This window comes from Epinephelus lanceolatus, chromosome 4 (genome assembly GCF_041903045.1).
Source record: "Epinephelus lanceolatus isolate andai-2023 chromosome 4, ASM4190304v1, whole genome shotgun sequence".
Classification (NCBI taxonomy): Eukaryota; Metazoa; Chordata; class Actinopteri; order Perciformes; family Serranidae; genus Epinephelus; species Epinephelus lanceolatus.
In genome coordinates this window covers 5,392,603-5,416,072 of record NC_135737.1, presented here as the reverse complement: position 1 = coordinate 5,416,072, position 23,470 = coordinate 5,392,603, and the positions used below count along the sequence as shown (strand labels likewise).

The window sequence follows — 23,470 nt, the reverse complement described above, 5'->3', positions numbered from 1 at the left end:
CATAAATTATGGACATCATCCATTGGTTTGTGGACTCCTGTTTGGAATCCTTGAGTTTGGCATTTCAGCCATCGCCATCTTGTATTTTTGGAGGCAGAAGTGATCATATTTGGATGAGAGGTTGGAACTGTGGAGGAGTGAGGGTTGGATCTGACTGACAGACTGTAGTGATGCCTCACAGATAGCCTGTCACTCAAGCGTACCTGCTCTTAAATATGTGTAACATTGGGCCTTAATAAAATGTAAATGGGTGAGTAATAAAAAAATGAATCCCCTGTACACTTGGCATGAAAGTTGAAATTTGCTATAGAGACCAAAACTGTTTTTTGTAGCAGGCTGTGAACATCTTTATTTCTACTCTAAAGATAGACGTTTTAACATGTGGGTCTATGTAGATTTACAATGTTTTGGAGCCAGCCTCAAGTGGTCATTCGAAGAACTGCAGTTTTTGGAACTTCCATAGGGACTTCATTTTTTCAGTCCCAGAATAATATGCTAAATTTACCAAAGAAATAAACTCTTTCTATGTTTCTTTTGTATGTTCTCCTGCAACTGGATTGGATGTCATCAGATTTGTTCAAACAAAGTGGATCTGGAGAATTAAGTGTCAACTTGCTGAAAATAGCCGCAATGTTAGTGGATTTAGGAAATGAAGGAAAATAAATTAATTTGTGGCACACCTTCATACTTTTTAATCTTTAGGGAAAGGTATCAAATATTTTAATGTCAAAAAACGTTAACATCAAAAAAAGTCCAAGTGAAGTCACTGGTGTTAAAGGCCAATTCGAGTTGCAAGTCTTGATTGACTGATTGATTTTGTCGAGCCTAAAGTCATTAAATATGTGACTCAAGTATAAGACTTATGACTCGAGTCCACACCTCTGTATATTATTATTATTAAAAAGGTGTGTCTCAGGAATCTAAGTTCAGAAAACAACTTCAATCAAGAACAATTTGACATTTAATTTGACATTGCAGTTTACAGTTACATTAAACTGCAGTCACATTCATTTGATTGTGTCCTACAAATTTTCTGAAAATTATCTTATTTAATTGCTCTGTTATGTGGGTCTACATGAGCATACCAAACTGGAGTAAAGATAGGCTTACACTATTAAATAGACACAAACCATTCACTCACCTACAATGCAAACATGTAGACTAGTTATTTAGCAAATAAGACATGTTCCATTATTTTCTGAACAACAACTTTTATTGAAGATGTTTGTGAAGTAGCTTAATCAGCACTTTATGTACAATGAATCAAAAATAGGTTCATTATTATCATTGTCATCACACCAGTTTGCATGGATACATATTATTAAATGACAATATTATTATACTGTATGTTTGAACAACAGTAATAGTCTAAATTTAGAACCAATCTCCAAACAGGGGATGGCAATATGAAAGAAAAAGCTTACCTTGGTGCACATTTTCGCTTCATTTCAACTCAATTTGTAACGTGACAAAGTAACGAAGATAATGGTAAACCCAATCCAAAGAAATCAAAAAGTCTTTGATTCTGCACATTACATATCAATGTATGAAATCAGTATTGTCATTCTAAAGTATAAATTGAAAACCTGAATGATCTCCATGGAAATCAGATGTTGTTTATGGGAAAAAGGTTATTGATATTATGCTGTACTGTATAATCTTAATTTATACGTTAACACTACTTTTTAAAGAAATGGTTCAATACTGAGAAATATTCCCTTTCTTTCTGAGAGTGAGATAGGCAGATTAAGACCAATTTCATGTAAATGTGTTCAAGGTATATGGATCCCCCCCAAAATCTATATACCTATACAAAAGTAATTTCTGTCAATTATCACTTATGACACATTAGAAGTGTGTGGTGTATTTATCTGCCCTCTGCCTGCATTTTCTTATTTTGCTGTGTTTAGGACATTTCTTTGCACTCAGGTGAAGTCAGGACTTTATAAAAAGGCAGTGGCCAGGTGTCAGACCATAAGCAGCAGGCATCAAAGAGGAAGCTACGAACATTGCAGACACAGCGCCGGAAAAATGCATATATAGCAAGGCAAAACACCAATCTGAGGTTGGCTTTCACCTTCGCTACTGTTTCCTGCAGAGTATACCTTTAAGTATAGCGCTATTAAGTCAGGACATGATTAGCCTAGCTTAGCTTAAACACCGGAAGTAAGGGGAGAGAGCTACTCTGGCTCTGTTCAAAGTGGAAATAAATGTCTACCAACCATAACGGTGAAGATCCACTGAAAGCAAACCAATTATGCAACATTGCCTTTGCCACTTCTTGCTCATTGCTGTGAGCCTTTCAGTGCAAGCAAGCTAATGAGTTGGGCAGTAACGCTTTACTAGTAATAATATTACTTTTTCCAGTAACGAGTAGTGTAACTAGTTGCTAATAAAATTTCAGTAATAATATTACAGTTACCCCCAAACAAAACAACTCGTTACAACGTTACTTAAGTTATCACATCACAACTGACTTGAAATGAAACAATCACTTTCACTTTCATTTTTGTAATCATGCAGCTGTGCACGGATGCCTCAAAGCAGCAAGCTAGTTTGGAAGATGGAAAAGCTTACATTCTGTGGCTGGAAATAATCCCAATATTTTGATTTTGTCGAGTGGAATGACAAGAACACTATTGCTGCAGATAGTGTCATTAAAACTCACTGCAAAAAACGCATCCTCAAACCTCCAGTCTGAAACACATACTGTGACTGACAGCACAACAATGTGAAGCTCCAGGAAATACAACTCACCAAAGGTGAGTCCTCCTTGGCGATGGAGGTCAGCTTTAGCCTTACAGTTACTCAACAACCAAAACTGGATTTTAACCATGGACAGATGCAGCTACAAAGAACTAATGACACTTGTGGTTGGATATGTGGAGAATGAAATGTTGCTCCATGAGTGAATCTCTGTTTTTCAGGAAGATCCATGAGAAAATACCGTTTACAGGCAACCCAAGACCCCCAGATGAAAAAAAAAACAACATAATAATAATTTGCAGCCTACCTGACTTTAGCTTTACTTACCAGCGATTACCCTGATATTCACACAGAGGCATGAGAAGTCTGAATTTATGCAATTTAGCTACCAGTTATTTGGGGTGTAATTGAAAAGTGAAATAAAAAGTAGTGCAGTGAATTACTGTTAACAGGGTGTAATAAGTAATGAGATTTCTTTTGAAAAGAGTGATGAGTATAGAGTGATTGTTTCAATTTTAGAGTAACAAGCCCTACACTGGTAGCTTCATTAGCAAACAGTGTATAAATTAGCAACCTATGACATACTTTAGCTGTTAACATGATTTTTCACCAAGCAGTTAGTCATTGCTAAAAAGGCTCAACCTCCTTTTTCCATCACTATTACTTTTTCCTTTGTCAGTTTTCCTAAATCACTATGGAGCATCCAGGCAAGTGTCGCCCTCATTTGTATAAAGTTAACAATGCTTATATGGATAAACTATTGTTGTGCAAGTAGTAGTCACATCCCTAAATTTACAAATCCCACTGATTTAATTTCCCACTGAAACTTAAGATGTGTTTGTGGGTATATATCTGAACTTTGTCAGGCTAGCTGTTCCCCACTGCTTCCAGTCTTTATGCTAAGCTAGGCTAACCACATCCCCCTCTGTACTTGACACACAGACACAAGAATGATATCAATGTTCTCACCTCACTCTCAGGGAGAAAGACAGCCTATTCTTTCCAGGGCCTTTTATTTAAGGCACATTCTGATTTCTTATCTCAGAAAGTTGCATCAGTTCAAAGAGCAACATTTTTGGGCATAGGCATACTCTGATAAAAGCAAATGCAGTTGTTTTGCTGTGACATTCAATTGTAAGATTTTACTCTTAATAGATATCCCATAAATTCAAGCATTGCTTTTAAAATGGTGGAAGGAGACGTATAGTGTATAATATACATAACACAATGTAACATCTGTGGTTACATGCACTTAATGGCACTAGCTTCGCATTGATTCCCTCTGCTTTCTGAGATGACACTTGCCGCTGAAAGTCCTCAGGATGTGAGCACAGGATTAAAAACTGTACAAACTGCTGCTGGACTGTTACTGTTGAAGAGCTAGAAAAATAATCCGGTGGCCCAGCCTTTCCAGGGGTAGTGAGGTGTCCTCTGTTGGGTAAATAAAGGGAGGGTCATATTAAGTGTACAGAGAACAGGGTGGAGGCATCACCAAAGGTGTGAGTCTGACAGATGTTGAAAAGGCCAGCAGGCCCCTTATCTGTCCATACTGATACACACACACACACACACACACTGGTGTCTTCAGATCGAAACCTCGTATTCTCTTGTTTCCTGTGAAGACAATAAGCACATTAGGTCACAGAGAGAGAGAGCTGCTTACACAGCAGGGGTTATTAAACATTTTCCCTAACCCCAAAATAGATTAACATCAGACAATCAAACCTAATTTATATTCCAGTGAATTTTAGTGAAACTAAGCCATTACCCATTTTGTAAGGGAGAGTTACTGTCATTAACAGTCCAGTTAAACAACACAATCTAATCCCTACTTGTCATATTTTGCCACTTGGGCAGAAGCCCCTGTTATTACTATATTAATGCCGGGGGTGGCCTTTTGCATTATATCTTGATGCAGATAGAGTCAGCAGTAACAAGGGGTCAGTAATTAGGTTTAGGCAACAAAACTACTTGGTTATGCTTAGAAAAAGATAATAGAAGTCATTAATAAAACACCCAGTTTTGAGTAGCACAACGCCACAACTGAGGGCATTGTTTGTTGGTCTTGAACACTGGTCTCCTAGGTCAAAGTCAAGTGTTTGTTGGACCCATCCACCTCCTCTCCCACCCACCCCTGGGACACCTGCTAAATTGGGAGCACACCCGGTTGTTTCTGTTGGCTTGGTACTGCATATTAAATTAGTAGACCATAAGAAAAGAATAAGATAAGAATATGGCAGCCTGATCCTATACATCTATGACACTTTAACTTGCAGTTTATGCAATGCATTTAAAAACTCACCTCATTGTTCTTCAGGATTGCCAGCATGGAAGAAGAAGAAAAATAATAACTCGTTTTCTGATGTAGATTAGTACAACCCATTTGGTATTTAAAAAAACTAAAAGAACTACTAGTTCTTACAAACGTAGTTGTTAACATTTATAGTAAATAACTTTTATCGTCATATTTGCTGAAACTGTAACTATATTCACACAGCAATAAATGAGACAGATAATCTGTTGCCTTGTATCACTTCTGATGGCATTACCACATTTGAACAAATATAATCAGAGACGAAGAGTCTCTTAGGCAGCTGTCAATCACTGTTAGTCAACTGTGTCAAAACTAGGCAGCACTGATCAAATACTAATCAAGACTCTGTTACTGCATTGCCTATTTCTTAAATCTTTTCAAAAACATATTTTAGTGACTGTTAACCTGTCAGAGTAAACGAAACGTGACGTAGGCTAGCACAATGCCACTGTAAACAGACCAGCAAGCTGCAGCAGAGATGAGCTGTGATGATGTCTGGGAAAGAGTGTTGCTGTCTTTGAGGATTTCCTCCTCACTGTGGACTCCGAGTTGCATGGCTGTGATTCCCAGCTTGGTCGCTTCCCTGACCTGCTCCTAAGACAGAGGTGAGTGGAGTCTCACACACGCTTGTTTGAGGGGGAGAACGGGGGTCATTGGGTGTTGGCTGCATTGGCGAGACGTCACCACTACCCGCTTGAGGGCGGGTGGCCTGGTTTTTGAATCCAGTCCTGAGAAGGTCCATCTCTGGCACGGCTTTAGCGACAATGGAAACACAAAACGGTGCAACATGGCTTTACTCGGCGTGGCCAAGAGTGACAATTGAAAAAGGGTACATCTATGTACTTCTTTCACTACATAGTGACAGATTCCGCAAATATAACAAAAAGTTATTGTCACAAAAGTTACCAACTGTAGCTTTAATTATAGATAAAAACTGTTATTCAGATGGTGGCTCAGAGGAACTTGTAATTATTCAGTATTTTATATTTGTGTATTCATTTGTGAGGTGGTTGCATGTTGCTCAAATGTACTGTACATAGATATTCAGTTTCAGTTTGGCCCTGATGTGCACACACACACACACACACACACACACACACACACACACACACGTCCACACGTGCACGCACACACACACTATGAGGGGTCAAATATTTCACCCAACCACACTACAACGCGTCACTTGCGCCTACTTAGGACACATCAGATCTAATCAAACCGCGTGAGCGCGCGCCTACATTTTACATAGGGTTACTATGGAGACACGAGTGTTACATGCACGCCTGCTATATGACGCGCAGGCGTTGTTCGCTCCACTCACATGACTATGAGGGGTCAAACGTTTCACCCAACCACACTACAATGCCTCACTTGCGCCTATTTAGGACACATCAGATCTAATTAAACCATGTGAGCGTGCGCCTACATTTTACATAGGGTTACTATGGAGACACGAGTGTTACATGCACGCCTGCTATATGACGCGCAGGCGTTGTTCGCTCCACTCACATGACTATGAGGGGTCAAACGTTTCACCCAACCACACTACAATGCCTCACTTGCGCCTATTTAGGACACATCAGATCTAATTAAACCATGTGAGCGTGCGCCTACATTTTACATAGGGTTACTATGGAGACACGAGTGTTAAATGCACGCCCGCTACATGATGCGCAGGCATTCGCTCCACTCATATGAGACGCTCACAAGTCTTTTCAGGATGCGCGCACAGCAAACGCCACACATACACTACACCTGCGTGTGCATGTGAATCTCGCACACACACAGTGCATGTACACATCATTAACACCTGAATGCATCAAATTAGGCTACTTTGGCAAACTGTTCCCCACTGCTTCCAGTCTTTATGCTAAGCTAGGCTAACCACATCCCCCTCTGTACTTGACACACAGACACAAGAATGATATCAATGTTCTCACCTCACTCTCAGGGAGAAAGACAGCCTATTCTTTCCAGGGCCTTTTATTTAAGGCACATTCTGATTTCTTATCTCAGAAAGTTGCATCAGTTCAAAGAGCAACATTTTTGGGCATAGGCATACTCTGATAAAAGCAAATGCAGTTGTTTTGCTGTGACATTCAATTGTAAGTTTTTACTCTTAAAAGATATCCCATAAATTCAAGCATTGCTTTTAAAATGGTGGAAGGAGACGTATAGTGTATAATATACATAACACAATGTAACATCTGTGGTTACATGCACTTAATGGCACTAGCTTTGCATTGATTCCCTCTGCTTTCTGAGATGACACTTGCCGCTGAAAGTCCTCAGGATGTGAGCACAGGATTAAAAACTGTACAAACTGCTGCTGGACTGTTACTGTTGAAGAGCTAGAAAAATAATCCGGTGGCCCAGCCTTTCCAGGGGTAGTGAGGTGTCCTCTGTTGGGTAAATAAAGGAATTAGGCTACTTTGGCAAACTGTCTGTCTCCATAGCTTACACGTGCAGGCAGGCGTGTGTGTGTGTGTGTGTGTGCTTCGCAAGAGTGGAATGAATGAATGAATCAAGTCGCTGCAGACATACGCCTGCATATACACACGCATGATTTTTTTTGTAAATTTTATTTTATCCTCACAAATCAGAGCTACTGACCACCCTCGATGTCTGGCTGTGGTTTAAAAATATGCTGCAAACCTCCATCTGTATGTTTTTAATCAATATCTGTGTTTTCATAAACATATTTTTCGCATTTTGCCCTTTTGTGAATTTGACTGTTTATGGAAACAGCTTTTCAGACATCCTAAAATGGGTTTAAATAGGTTAAATTCACTCGGACTTTCGCTGCCAGGTTGAGAGCGGGGAACACTCAGCGCTGTTCATGCTGATGTCTTGTCAAGTCTTTCCTTACTTGTAAAATCTAGATTTATATTTTATTCCTGTTTGCTGTAAAAAGCCTATATGCCTGAGGGACATTCAGTTTTGGGATGACGTAAAGTAGGCTAGAGATATTCCGGATATCCACGGATTTGGGTCATTCAATTTTAATTATTAGGCTAATTAATAGTGGATAGGGTACGGTTAAAACCAGCAGACTTCTGTGTACTTTCCCAAACTATAGGCTTTATTGTGTGTAGAACCACTTTCTACAGGTGGCGGCTGGCTTAACTCGCCAATAATGTGCTGAGAAAAATGTTTGAAGTCCAAAAAAAGTAATTTATCACAAAAAAGGTCAACAAAACAGGTTTCAAAATTCAACTTACATTTTGTTCAACAAAATCTTCATAATGACACCTTATCATTGGTTACTTTTCTTTCAAACATGTTTTTAAAGATGTGCACTCCACAGACAGAAAGCACCGCTGGAGCGAGGTTTTTGAGCCCCTGGAACTTCTCCACCTACGCTGGCTGTCTCCCCCACCCCCCCATCCCGGCTGTGAATGCAATAAAGGTGGCTTCGTCGGGCACTTTACAGCAGCTCCGCTTCCCAGAGCCAAACTGTTGCTCCTGATTAGCAGTTAGCATAGCAAGCTAGTTAGCATAGCGATGCTACGTGTCACACGTCCATAACACGAAGCGTTGTTGCTTCAAGAGCTGACACTTTTGACCCCTGTGATCACATGACGTGTCAATGCATGCACGTCTAATAACCACACGTCTAGGTGTGTCCAGGCATTGCACACGCATTGCATGCAAGTACATGGTGAATGCACGTGCAGTGCACGCGAAGAAAGTACACGGTGATGGTTGCACACGCAATGTACACGTATCGAGTATGCAGTGAATGCACTATGTGTGTGTTCGCTGATACGTTTCACCCTTCACACACGCACACACACACACACACACACACAGACCAAACTGAAATCTTCGGCGATCACCTGCCCCTCACATTATTCGATTTCACCTGCTTGACTGGGTCGTGGAGTGAATAGAGGAGAGGAGGGGAGGGGGCAGTATTGCGCATGCGCGGCTTCTGGGTGCGTTTGATTTGCAACACAAGACAACGAGAGTAAACTGAAAGAAGCGCATAATCTTTTTATGTCGATTATTTTGTTTTCATAATAGTTGAAAGCCCAAATCGTAATCTAGATTAAAATATGATTAAGCGAGCAGCCCTAGGTTAGCCTGGTGAAACCATCCCAACGTCCACAGTGAGGAGGAAATCCTCAAAGACGGCAACACTCTTTCCCAGACATCATCACAGCTCATCTCTGCTGCAGCTTGCTGGTCTGTTTACAGTGGCCTTGTGCTAGCCTACGTCACACGTTTCGTTTACTCTGATTGGTTTTCCGTCTTTCCAATTGCGTGAAGGGGCACTTTGAGTGACAGCCGTTGATACTGCCCCTCGGGAATAGAGGAAATATACACTCCGTGTCCAGACCCATTCGCGTTATGCGAATTGGGTAAGGCAACGCCAGGCTAGTCCTAGGTGGTGGATGGATAACAAAATCCCATCTTTCCCCTGAAGACATGTTCAGAACTGTGTGAACTTTGAGTCATTTAAAGGTACATCCTCACCATGTTTCTTTTCCTAAACCTAACCACAGTAACTTCATTTGCCTAAACTTAACCTCCGTAACTTTACGTTAATTGCATAATTTTTACACTGAAGATGTAACGTCATATATGGGGCGCTTATTCCTAGGATATCATGCAAACTGTTCTATGAGAATAAGTTGACAAAAGCAATTTGCAATCACTGTGTTCCTGCTCAAACATTACATCTCCAGTGGAATTTAGGCTAGATTAGATCTACAGTAGGTTATGCGATTTTGGTGACTAACCTGGGTAATTGTCATAAATCTCTTTTAGGCAGATTTTATTTCCCTAAAGACTATCTGCTAGAGCCTAATGCTATCGTTCTCCTTCTTGCTGCTTCCTCTCCTCTTTCTGTGTCATGGGGATTATGGACCATGTATGGTATTGTTCTCACACTAAATCTGGAACAATTTTGAAAAAGTTGCTGCTAGCAAAACTAGTTTTTTGGTTGGATATCTATGTAGGTTTATACATATATCAAATAGCTGTCAAAATCAAACCAAAAAAAATTTAAGTTACAACCTTAAAGATCTCGGTTTTATTCTCTTTGGCAGCACCTATGGCAATAAGTGGTAATTCCAGTATGTTTGTTGGCAGACTGCCCATCACTCTGATCCAGATTAAATGTATTGAACAACTGATCCTTCTACAGGTTCACCTGTGTACCTTGTTACAACTTTTACTTCCTCTAGATAGTCAAGTTTGATCGGAAATGCACCTGGGCAAAGAATTCTTGAGAACTATTGGGCTTCCATTGACTCTCCAGCCAGCTGTGCAATGTGTATAGCCTGGCACCAAACCCTGCCATCAAGTATGATGCACACAGCAAATTCTACAGAACCCCATGCTCACTGTGTGTCAGTTTGTGGTTATTTGATTAAAGACAACTTTATTTATGTGCTATATGAGCAAAATATAAACTAAAATAATCAAGGGCATAAAACTAGATTTTTGACACAGCAGTCTTCCACAAGAAAGAGCCACATTACATCACAGAGCAATGTAGCACCATAAACCCTAGTTTATTAAATAACCCCAACTACATGTTGTACTTTAGTGGTGACTGGTTATTCTGGCCATGCTCAAACCAGCAGTCCGGTGATGTTGGACATTGGGAGAGAGAGGGAATCAGGTACACGGGAGAACACAGGAGATGGACTTAAGTACCGTTTCCACCAAGCAGTGCGGTGCAGTTCAGTTCAGTATGGTACCACCGGTTTCCATTTCCACTGTAAAAAATGGTGTACGGTACCAATGGAACTGTTCCTTACCATCCCCATATTTGGTTGCCCCTCTTTTGGGGTACCTAGAACACACATCTGGTACTTAAAAGAATACTCCGACAATTTGGGAGTTATGCCCTTTCTCTATCATTTTCATAGTGAGACAACATGATCGATATCTTTTTTGTGTCTGTACGTCCAGTGGCTGGGTCTCAGCGGTTAGCATTGCGGCTTAGCTTAGCGAATACAATTGAAGTCTATAGGGGGTCAGTAGCCTACTTGGTAAAAGTGAACAAATAAATGTTACAGAAACCCTGAAGCTGGTATTTCTACACGTGCATTTAAAATAAACATGTTTAAACATTAATTCGAAAAACGAGAGTCCTTTTTAGTCATTTTAGAAGAAGTTTGATACACGGAACTATAGTGTGTTTACACCCTGCGCGGAGGGATACACCGGTGAGCAACAGCTGCAGCTGGCTCTGAGACAGGTACGCTAGGTCACTTGGTAAAAGCAAACAAAGAGACGACACGGACGATATTACTCACTCGACTGAAAGCTGTCCATCAGCTCCTGCAGGCCTGGGGCGTTTTTTCCAGTTTATCTTAGGAACATGAAAAAAAGTTTAAATCACGCCAGGATTAGTGATTGCTGCAAAGTTTTCACTCCTTGTGATGCACTCTCTGCGGCAGGTTTCCTCCTGATGATATATCTCTAGCCTCCCCAACGATGGTAGCACCGAATCCCATTCTGTGCAGCAAAATGATTCCACCTCCGTAGGCATAGGTTGGCAAGCCCTGCAGCTACACCACCAGTCCTCCCCTGACCTCCATCTCCCCTCGGCCCCTTGCTGTTCCGCTGCCTCGGGGGATTCAGCCTCTCTTTTCACCCACTTAGCATCCAACACCTGGAGTTCCTCATCTGTATACTCCGGCTCAAACAGGTATGGCTCTGGATCTGTGTCCACTACAAGAAACTCTTCAAAATCGCGTTCAAAGTCGTCCATTGCAGATACTATGGTCCGGAGATATCGTTAGGCTAAATAAACAACTGAGTATTTTACAGGCTACGTCTGTGCCTGTGCCTGCTCACCGGTGGATCCCTCCGTGGATCACAACGCAGGACGTAAACACACTATAGTTCCGTGTATCAAACTTCTTCTAAAATGACTAAAAAGGACTCTCGTTTTTCGAATTAATGTTTAAACATGTTTATTTTAAATGCATGTTCAGAAATGCCAGCTTCAGGGTTTCTGTAACGTTTATTTGTTCACTTTTACTGAGTAGGCTATTGACCCCCTTTACACTTCAATTGTATTTGCTAAGTTAAGCCGTAATGCTAACCGCAGAGACCCAGCCACTGGATGTACAGACAAAAAAAAGATATCAATCATGTTGTCTCACTATGAAAATGATAGAGAAAGGGCATAACTCCCAAATCGTCACAGTATTCCTTTAAAGGTGGAGCTAGAGCTAGTTGATTGGTCAACAGAGGACACTCTGCTCAGGGCTGAGTTGTGGCAGGTTTTGAAGCTTATGTAACCACTGTTCATATTGTGGCAAATCTTAAATTAGTAAACTATAACTACAAAATGAAAGGATGTTTTGCTGCCTCTCACAGCAGCTGTAGTCTGGGCCCACTGCTGGCAACTTTTCAGGTGGAATGTTTACTTGTAATGTTACTCAGTGCATGAGCTGACACTGTGAATCCATCAGCACACCTTAAATTTGACAACTTCGACCATTCCATTATTTTTTATTGTCTCCCTTGGATGACAAACACTTTTAGTAATGAGTGGATTAAAAATATATATTCATTTCAATCAGATTATGTGAACTGCATATATTCTAATCCTCACTTGGAAAAAAAAGCGTTGCAGATTGTCATTCTTGTGGGCTCTGGCAACACTAAACCCCTGAGCTTGCCTGAGAAGGATTAAATGCACAAACCTGCTATTTTTAAATATCCCATGGAGAGAGATTCTCACTGCAGCCTGTTCTATTTTGTTCTGAAAATGTGGTCATGTAACCCCATTCTGTGGATGATTAACAAGGTCCAGACTTCCCTCTGTGTCACTGGTGATGAGGAAATACAGTGAGTGCTGGATGGAGTGCGGTGGAAATGCTAAGCAGACCTAGGGTCTAGCTACCATGTCTGAAGGGTTACTGTTGTTTCCAAAGGTCCTAAACTTAAAGTGTTTGGTGAAATGGGCCTTTGGAGCCTTAACACAGCAGACTAGACCCTGCACCAGACCCAGTCACAAATTCCCATCACACAGCCATATGCAAACATATGCCATCCATGTCACAGACTGACTGACTATGCTGACTCACCGTTGTCTCATAAACTGAGTTGTCAAACGTAGATTCTCCGGTGATATTTTCATATGGTAAGCTGGAGGACAGGGAGAGGGGTTTCCTCTGAACCCTGGGCACAGACAGAGAATACATCCATAACAAAGATTCAAAAATATATTCTTCATGATACTATGTAGGAAGTCATTATCACCTTGGAGTAATGGCACTAACACTCATGTAGTGAATACACCTCCTCAGTACAGGAAGACAAATAATAGACTATACCTTTTTGAAGTCTTTTTGCTTATCATCATACAGTATGTTCTGGTTAGGTCACACTTTGATCCTTGATCCTAATCCTGTGCTAGCTATTTTTAAAATGCAGTTGACTAAATATAGATGCCTTTGCCTCTCTTTGACTATCCATTCAGACAGAAACTGTCCAAACCTGCTCTTTTGTCCAAGACATCAGAAAATAATGTTTTTATCAAAAGAGATCAAATGCACCCTGCAGGAGACTCAAGAGACATTCAGTAAAACATGGTGTCTATTTATTTAATATCTTTTTCTCTGAATGGGATGTAGTGTTATGGTGCTTCACTGCATACTTTTCTCACCCTTTGACATACCTCTGCACTTGCTTTAATAAGTCAGTTTTTGTCTCCAGTGCAGTCAAGATCAAACTGTGGGCTACCCCAGTTAAAATCCTATGTTTTCTCTCACATTTGACAGAAATATTTTTCTTTTTTTGTGACTTTATCAGGATTCTGTGCTGGCAGTCTAACTTGTACAACATTTCCAGTGCTAACAGGGAGAGGTCCTCGCCAGCTGTGATGGAGGTGTTGTGGAGGTGGATGGTATAATGAAGGATCAGGAACACTTAAGTATGAGCAAAACTGGAAGACATGTATCAAAACCTGTGCAAACAAACAGCATATTGGAGGAAACGGCAGAACAGGGCTACATGGCTATAACAATGCTGCAACATCAATAGCCTGCAAGGTACATTCATTGAATTTTTGGGGGCATTTGGGGGTAAATTTTGTAGCCTTATTGCTTAGTTGTTTTGGCCAAGACATTATCAGACAGGTACTGACTTACTGTGGCACACACAGAACATCAGTACCATTCATTTGGAGTTCATCTGCATGCTTGTCCAATATTCACTGTCCTTTTAACTCTGGTTTATATGGAGCTTCTAAAGTCCCGAAAGTTGATTTAAAAATATATTATTATTATTATTATTAATTTATCTTTTCACACAACATAATTATCTTGTGGGAATAAGTCACAAGATAAATATTTTGTGCATACAAGATGATTAACTTCTTCTCACAAGATCATACAGTCATTCATGAGAAATGGGACAAAACCTTTATTTTTGGGGGTTTTGATTTTTACTCTTCAATTAGGCTGGAAGATAAATTTTACTAGATCAAAATCTTGACTATTTAACCTTGTAATGGGCCAAATTCCCAGTGATTTGATTTTTTACATGAAGCATGTCAGAAGTAAGGGGTCTCCCAGCGGGCAGAAATACGCCCGCTGGGAGCCGTTCAGCACTGCGGAGAGCTCCCCACACAACCCGGACCCCAGAGTTAATAACAAGAGGTTATGGTGTTTCACTCTCTTCTCTCTATGGCACTTGTACCTCAACCAGTAGCCTACTTTTGTTGCGTTTGCTGATCCTCTATGGTACACAAATACAGTATAGCCTAGTATAATCACATATCAGAACAATGGGATGTCGGACCAATGGGCTGTCGGACCAGTGACATGGACCCAGAAGTAAGAGCTGACGGAGTTGATGTCTTAGTGAGTAGTCATTTTAATTTTCTAAGTTACTAAGAGTTCTCATAATGCTAATTAAAATACTTATTTTTAAACCATCATTCTTATTTAGTTTAGTGCTGACCTCTTTTTTTTTGAGACACACCTAATGGCAAGATTATTTACTGAATCTATCAAAAAGTAGAAAGCTTACCAGTATTTGAGCAGCATCCCCGCCTTTTTGGAAACCAGGAAGTGAGACAGGAGACCTTTGGATATAACTCCTTTCATGCCTGATTAAATTATGTTTTTGTAGAAATCTGACAGAGTTGACAAAAATCTGGGACGCATCTTTAAAGGACCAACATGTTCATTTAAAAAAAATAAAATAACAATAAAACATTATAGCAGATGATTATATTATATTATATTATATTATTATAAGATGATTATAGCAATACATTTTTACATTGATCTTATCAGTATGTATAGCAGTATATATAACAGGCTTTTAACACATTTTTGTAATTATCTGAAGTTGAAAGCATGTCAAAATATATTATAAATCCCATTTATTTCATATAAAGAAACCCTTTAAAAATGTTTCTCCCCAGAAATGTAATTAGTGTGTTGATAAGCTATAATCTATTTATTTATTTTCTTTTTTTAATCATGCGAAGGGCCCCAGGTTGGAATCCAACTCAGGCCGCTGCTATGGGCTCAGCCCACATGGGGCACACACTCTATCTGGTAAGCCAGGGGTTGCCCCGATAAGTTACAATTTAATTTTTTTTTATTTTTACGTAGCACATGATTGATTTGTCACAATTCTCAAGAATGAGTGAATAACTTGTGCGCACAAGAAAAAAAGGACTGCATGGGTTCCGTAGGTTTGGACTCCAGCAATCCTGAGAAAAAGGTCTGACTTCATCAGCTAAATGCTCCACTATGCTCACCAGCTAATCGTTAACTTTGTCTGTCTGTTAACATTTATGGCATACCTCTCAGCAATATTCAAATGTGTATGTATCTCATATTTATCTTAATGTCAGTACATATTTTGATTGTTTTTTTTTATCTTTGTGTACTATGCTAACCTTTTCATAGTTATTTGACAGTTGTTTAGTTTCTTATCTCACAAGCACAACACAATTTTTAAGTAATCATTTGAACCTACTTTGACAAGTAGAGGTAGATCCCGATGATGAGGATGATGAGGAGGATGATGGGGATGAAGACAGCAAATGCTACCTGGGCCCCTTCCATTCTGAGGTCTGCAGTAGACACTATTGGATAAAGAAAGCAGACATTTAAATACATTCTTTTCAGACAGGTAAAATGTTATCATTCCTTTTGTTTAGAGCAAACTCTTCTGTGTGTGCACATCATGTTTCATAATTCTCAGTTAACTCATTGGAAACCAATCAGCTAACTATAACTAGGCAAAATAAATTCAGGTTGGTTTTTTTAATTGGTGAAAACTTTAAATATTTTTAGGCACAAATATCCATTAGAATCTCCTATGCTTTTGAATACTCAAGGTGTGCAGGTAAAACAACCTTCTTGGCATTACTTACCATCTAATCCATGCTCATCATACTCTGCTGGGTGGGCTGAGGAAAACACAGTAGCAACGTTAACATTAATGAATTAGCAGCTATCGACTAACTTACTTACTTATTCTGTCTGACCTTTTTTCATAGATGTAAATTCAACAAACTTCATCCCCTTGAAATGTTGAATAACACAATGAACCAAAATGTGACAGTAATGTGTACCTGTCCCTTCAGTAAACTGAATAACTTTGAGTTTCACTTGGGCCTCATTCTGAAGTGAACATGTTGAGAACAGGAAAATAACTTTTGTAAGTGCACAAAATATATTTTGCGGTGAAATTACTGTTGTGTAAAGAATTATTTAATTTCAGCAAACAAAAATCAATCATTTTACCAAACCACTGATTTATGCATGTGCTTCTATCTACAAGTGCACAAAGATAAGCAGTTTGTAGAGTTTATACAGTTTTGGTTACCTAGTTTTATGAGCCTTTATTACATTTTATTAGTAAATCTTTAAAGGTTACTTTTAAAGGCTGTCTTCTCAACAATAGTTTGCTAGCTTGATGATTGCCAGCTAATTTACACAGCCTAGGTATTATAATCATTAAAGCTGGCATGGGCACATACTGGAAAGGGAAAACAAAGTGGCAGTATTTGAAAATATACCTTTTTCCTGCAGCTGCCCCCATGAATATAAAGTCATAAGTAAGTGTGAGTCCACCACTAAAAGGATCCACGGCAGCTGGGCTGTGACTCATCAGAGAAATCTCTACCAAAAACATATTAAAAACATATCTTCACTATAGCACCCTGACAGGTATCTCCTTGAGTCAAGATGTTTTGTGTGCTTTGATCAGAGTGCAGACCAAGCTAAAGGCCACTCTTTTGTTATTTCAGCCTCTAGACTGGAACAACCTTCTTCAAAGTGTCAGGACAACAAAATCCACAGCAATTTAAAAAAAAACAAAAAACACTTTTCCTCTGCAGCCTTTCACTATGACTGATGTGTTTTTCACGCTTTTTTGAAACATGCTCGGTCTTCTTTGTTAAGCTTGTTTCTTGTTTGTTAAATTGTCTTTCAAACTGTCAAAGCGTTATGGTGGAGTCACTAAATAATAAAGAGGATTTCAGGGATCATGTGACCGTCCACATACCCACAAGAGAATGAATAAAGTATTGTGTATGATGACATCTTTGAGACAGTGTAAATAATATAAAACTTAGTGCTACGGTGTCATAGTTTAGGAAACACAGAAGCTGCCAGGAAGTATAAGGAAGCAAGGAGAACTGGTGTGAATGGCTGTTTGTTAAAAAAAAAAAAAAGTAAAAGCAAAAAAAAAAAAAAAGAAATAAAATAAAATAAACTGATTGTTCTAAAAAGGTGACACCAAAAAGTGCACGGCTGTGCATCAACAGTCAGAGTGCAACCACCAGGGCGAGGGGACAGCTGAGGACAACGACACTGCTGACAGTCACTGAGATGAAGTGTTCATTCTGAAGGCATTCAGCCAAGACCAGAGAAGGCAACTGCCACACAGGCCCAGAGCCCCAAAACTTCAAAACCCCAAAAACCCCAGAACCCCAGAACCCCAGACCTCCAGATTAATCTGGCCAGATCTCACCCAAAATCTGCATAAATTCAAAAGATGTTTCACAGCGCACAGCTGACAACAGACTAACTATACTGTACCTCATAGTGAAATTAATACATAATACCAATGAACTCCTAAAATGTAAAATATTACAATGAACCACTGAAACTCAAGTCCGTATTACAAAATGTTATATTTGTGCTCATTTAAATAATAGAAACTATCATTTCAAAAGTTTTTTAGAGCAATTTTATACTTTTATTATTTTTTTATTATTATATATTATAATTTTATATCTATATTTTATAATAAAGAATTTTTAAGGATTTGAATTTAGGTACATATCTATAAATGTAAAAATAGAAATGACTTTTAATTTTTTAATTTTACAATATATTTCATTTTGAAAACCATGTACAGGTGAAACCACTTATAGTGATCATGTTCTCACTCCCAAGTTGTCAGATATTGCTGCTTTGTCAGTGATTTCGGCGTCAGACACAGACTGTGGACGTAGCTTCCGTTACATCACCCACTGGTTTGTGAATTGCTGTTTTGAAGCCTCGAGTTCATCATTTCAGCCATTATCATCTTGTATTTTTTTGGAGCCAGAAGTGACATATTTGGATGAGAGTTTTGAGCTGTGAAGGAGCGAGGGGCGAATCTGACTTATAGACTGTGGCAATGCCTCAGAGACAGCCTGTCAGTCAAGTGGCCCGCCCTTAAATATACGTAACTTTGGGCCACAGTAAAATGTAAACAGGTAAGTTATAAAAAAATGTACCCTCCTACAGTTGTCATGAATGTTGAAATTAGCTATGGAGACCCAAACCAGGCTGTAAACATGTTTATTTCTGCTGTAAAGTTGGGCATTTTAACACTGGAGTCTTGGGGGATTGACTCACTCTTGGAGCCAGCCCCTAGTGGCCATTCAATGCACTGTAGTTTCATGATATAAGGAGCTGGAAAGTCCGCAAGGTGGGCAGGAGGGGAGACAGATGGGTCAAATAAACCCCAGACCTTCTCCCAGGAGGCTGTTGTTTGCTTCATGTTGAGCCAATGTTTTTTTTCTGAGCCTAACCATGTGCTTTTGCTGCACTAGGAAATAAATGTAAGTATGAGGTGTTTTACCGATGTAAGTTTATGTCATAGAACACTTTATGCATCTAACGAGCAGAAGCTGTACATTTCCTGTAAAAACAGAGGTGTATTTTGAAAAGAAACAATGCATGTAACAGGCTTACATTGACACAGCATCTCAGAACGTCAGCAACAGATGAAGGAGGCTCATATATCATGCCATATGTAGACGTGAAAGTGCACTGACCTAGTGGTGATATGTCATGAGTTGGGATGAGAATGTGTTGTTTTATAGTGATCAACTGCTTGTATGGATCAAAATGCCTGGGACAGAATCCTTCCCGTACAAATGATGTTAAAATAATTTAATCAAGTATTACATCTTACAGTGTTCATTTTGGGTCTTTCAAAACATAACAATATATGGAAAAACGTTTTGTAACTACAGTAATACTATTTTTTATTTACATATTTATATATGTACACGCACACACGCACACACACACACACACACACACACACACACACACACAAACACAGTCACTTGTAATTCATAATGTAACTTTTCATGACTTCCAACCTTTTTTTCTTAAGGGAACCCTTTTTCTATCATTGAGTAAACTGACAACCCCTGAGTAAGTGACATATTTTTATGGATATTTCATATTATATTAAATGCATAACATTAACAGTACAGAACAACTGATTAACTGCACAATTAACCCAAATAGTGAACACATCACAGCAGGAAGTTTGTGTAAACTGAGTGATTTGAATTCATATTGAGCTGATTATTTCCTGTGAATGTTTGACCCACATCAGAGATGAGTTTTGGTGACATATTTAGTAAGAGTTCACATAAGTCTCTGTGAGTTTATTTTATTTTATTTTTACGAATCATACATGCACATAGGCTTCTTTTTTTGACGCTTACACATTGTTGCATTAGCTCTAGTTGAATATAGCTTGTGTTCAGGTCTTCACCACGCCCGTATCCTGTGATATTTATTTCAAATTTATATCTTGAATAAAAATATAATCTTCAAAAATAACAATTTAATGTAGTTTTCTTCACAGGAATGAATTCTGAGATATAGGCCTACTGTTTACTTGTTTAAAAAAAAGAATTCTTACACACCTTAAGATCAAGAAGGCCTTGCGACCCCCCTTGAAGCTATGGCGACCCCTAGTGGGGGTTGGGACCCCCAGGTTGAGAACCAGTGAATTAAATGACTTAGTTGGCTCGACCACCAGATTTAAGTAGCTGAGGTGAGCTATAAAAAGTACTGAATTATTCAACAATGTATTGGCACATTTATGTATTCATCAATAGTTATTTAAGATTTTACAGATTTTTGTATTTTTCATTCCTCTAATTAGAGCATGTATTTTATAAAGCAGACATTTAAAAAGGACCCTATGGACACTGTATAACTGAAGTTAACCCGACAATGCAGTAAAGACATCAGGCCATACTTCTTTACCTTTGCAGACAGGTGGCAGCCCACTCCACTGTGATGGGTGTCCAGGGACACAATGGAGAACAGGCTCCCCCAGCAGCTGGTGGCCAGTCTTACAGGAGTAGTGGAGGGTCTCTCCTGGCTGGAAGTGGAGCTTGTTGGAGCTGGGGATCCCATAGGTGGGTGTTCCTGGGTGACTGCAGGGCTCGAAAATCTCAGCTGGGGTTAAAGGAGAATAACAGTTCAGACTGACAAGACTGTGTAGGAAATGTACAGTACATTGGAGTCTGATATGACAATGTTCTATTAATTACGTTTCTTTAAAATATTTTTTCATATATAGTGCAGCCAGTAGACGATGGTACTTCTGTCGAAACTGCCATCAAATTAGGTATGGATATTCATGGTCTGCCCGAAAATGACTTTCTTCATCTCTTCATCTTTTTAAGAGCATGACTATCAAGCTAATAATTTCCATTTCTACACAAACTGTCAAAATCTAACAGGCAGATTGCTATGAAATGTGCTGATCCTCAAAGGATATGGGTTCATATGAGAGTCAGTAAGATTTTCAACACTAAGGTTGTATACCAGCCATTGTAAACAGGTGAAACAATGGTAGAGAAAATTCTAAATATATTAATAAATTGTAAATAACACCCACACAGACATTTAAGCTATGAGGTTAAGTACTAATTTTGAAACCACTGTCAGAAATTGAACCACTTAATTGTTTGTGTGCCCACTCTTCGCACCTCAGTTTCTACATACAATGGGTGTGACTGACAGATTGTTTTGGAAAGTGACAGAAAAAAGTGACATCATTGCATCTGCCACAGACATCAGGCTGTTAGAAAAAATGACAAGCACTTTGTTTGGAGCACAGAGGCTTCTAAAGGTCCTAACACACCAAGCCAATGGTTGGCTGTCAGTCATCCCACACCATTGCTGTTGTCTTTACTTTCAGCCGATTACGCTTGTTTAACTGGCGTCAACATTGGCAACGGTGGAGCCTGTTGATGAATGAAATCACTTTTTCACAGTTCAGCTCAGTGCACGAGAAAAAGCTAAAGCCAAGAGGGTGTGAAACCAAAACAAACTTGTTCCATAAGGACAGATTATTTTTTCCTTAGCCATTAAGTACTTAAGTACTTTAACAGAAATGTGTCCTGATGGTTTGTTATTGTTCACTGGTGCACAGTAAATATGCTTTGTTCTTTCAACATTAGATTGTGTTGTTAATGTATTAATTGGCTAACTAGCAGTGCTTAATTTAAGCCAGAACGTACTGGAACGCAGACCAGGATCTTTTCAGAAAAGGCCCTGGTGCGTTCCGGAACTAATCTGCATGGGTCTAGAACTTTTCACATCTAAAAACTACATACAGTATTGGCTGACGTCACTAGTGTTGCAGGGTGGAGTACCGTAGTACTACGATGCCTCACGTACCACTACTGTGGGTTAAGTTCAAAGTCCAGTCGCAAGAGGGTGAGTGTCCATGCGCCGTCCAATAATGGCACGCGCTGGTCAATAACGGCGTGCGCTGGCCACCTGGCACTCAGTATGCTGCTGTAGTGGTTTGTTTTCCAGACGTGAGTATCTTTGAGCAGTGAAAGCTATTATTTATTTCTTTTTACTTGTCGGCAGTGATTTGTTTTCCGCAGAGCTCTACGTGCGAGCATTTTATTCGCATTTGCGACTAAAAATAGTCGCAAAATAAATCATTCAGCACGCTGTGCGAGTACAGATTTCAACCAGCAGCAGAAACGAAAGGCCAATCCTGCCGGTTGTGGGTTGAACAGGGGTCACAGACAGGAATATGGCGGTCAAATAGCCTACGGCAGCTCCGCGGTGCAAGATAACGGCTTACCGGTGACAGAGAAGTCCGACTCCAGGTCCAGTAGCCTAATTTCCTCTTTCCTTGGTGTCATGACTGCCCAGTAGTACCTGGACAACCGAGCCATGGCGGCACACAGGTATGTGACGTGTCAGAGGAGAAACGAACCGTTCACATTTCTCTCTTTGTGGCAGGTAACGGCCCACAAACCTCACCGCACTTTAGGGACTGTTCTTTACTTATGAAGGGACTGTTCTTTACTTGTCAGGGGAGGAGGGTGGCTGGTTGATTTTTATTTTATTTATTTATTTTATTTTGATCCCCCCCTATGTTAATCACTTATTGATGATGTTTTTGAAGTATGAATAAGTCAATAAGTAATTTATTCCATTGAAATATCATTGATGTATTATAGAAAAGTAATTTATCTTTTTATAAATGACAAAAGGCACATCTGCCTCATTTTTGCTGTGGTATCGTGATACTACTCAGAACCATTATGCTTTCACTGGTATCGTACCGTGGGTCCCAATTTTGGTACCGTGACAACACTAATTGTCACAACCATTCCATTTGTTGCGCAGTGAGGCGGCTCGGGTGCCGCTTAAAAAAGTGCTCCCCCACTTTTGGGAGTGGGGGAACACTGCTCTCTCAGAGGCCAAAAGTGTTCCCCTACTTCTAATTTTACAAATTAAGCACTACTAACTAGCATCAAGATGATCCTCTGGTTTCCCTTTTTGAATGATGATTACACACTACTGCCATCTACTGGTGCAGAGAGTTATTTCCTCTCATGCATGTGCAGAACATACGTGCTGGTTGGCCGTCAGCTGTAGTCTTTGCGTTGTGTTCATGTTCAACTTTTTGGCCAAGACAAAGGTGACATGAGGTGACACATGTTGCTGATAGTTCTTTGAAGTCAGTTTAGCATGTCCGGGCCTTAAAACCATCGGCCCTTAACCTGAATCCACTGTAGGGCTCTCCTACAACTAAGCACAGCTTTGGTGATTTGGAGTTCAAAGTACTTCTGAATGAATGAATTGGCTTTGGTCTGCAGCAGATCCTTAGAATACAGTCACTGAGATGCTGCTGAAACACTGACATTATGTGACCTAGATGACAGTTTTAACC

At 39.7% G+C, this 23,470-nt stretch overlaps 1 protein-coding gene across 4 annotated transcripts in view; it reads right to left on the bottom strand.

Moving 5' to 3' along the window:
• Positions 1-3,101: 3,101 nt before the first annotated feature.
• The window catches only part of sez6b (seizure related 6 homolog b), a 542,199-nt gene continuing 521,830 nt past the window's right edge, over positions 3,102-23,470 (bottom strand). For 2 of the 4 annotated variants that reach the window (XM_078166884.1, XM_033632224.2), the window contains 5 exons: positions 20,527-20,721; positions 16,389-16,424; positions 15,989-16,097; positions 13,078-13,171; positions 7,241-7,422 (listed from right to left, as the gene is read on the bottom strand). In XM_078166884.1, coding sequence (XP_078023010.1) covers positions 7,372-7,422; positions 13,078-13,171; positions 15,989-16,097; positions 16,389-16,424; positions 20,527-20,721 — 485 coding nt within the window. In that variant the 3' untranslated portion in view covers positions 7,241-7,371. Of the gene's footprint in view, positions 4,321-5,008; positions 5,018-7,240; positions 7,423-13,077; positions 13,172-15,988; positions 16,098-16,388; positions 16,425-20,526; positions 20,722-23,470 lie in introns of those variants that run through there. The other 2 variants (XM_033632225.2, XM_078166883.1) reach the window with 2 other exon arrangements.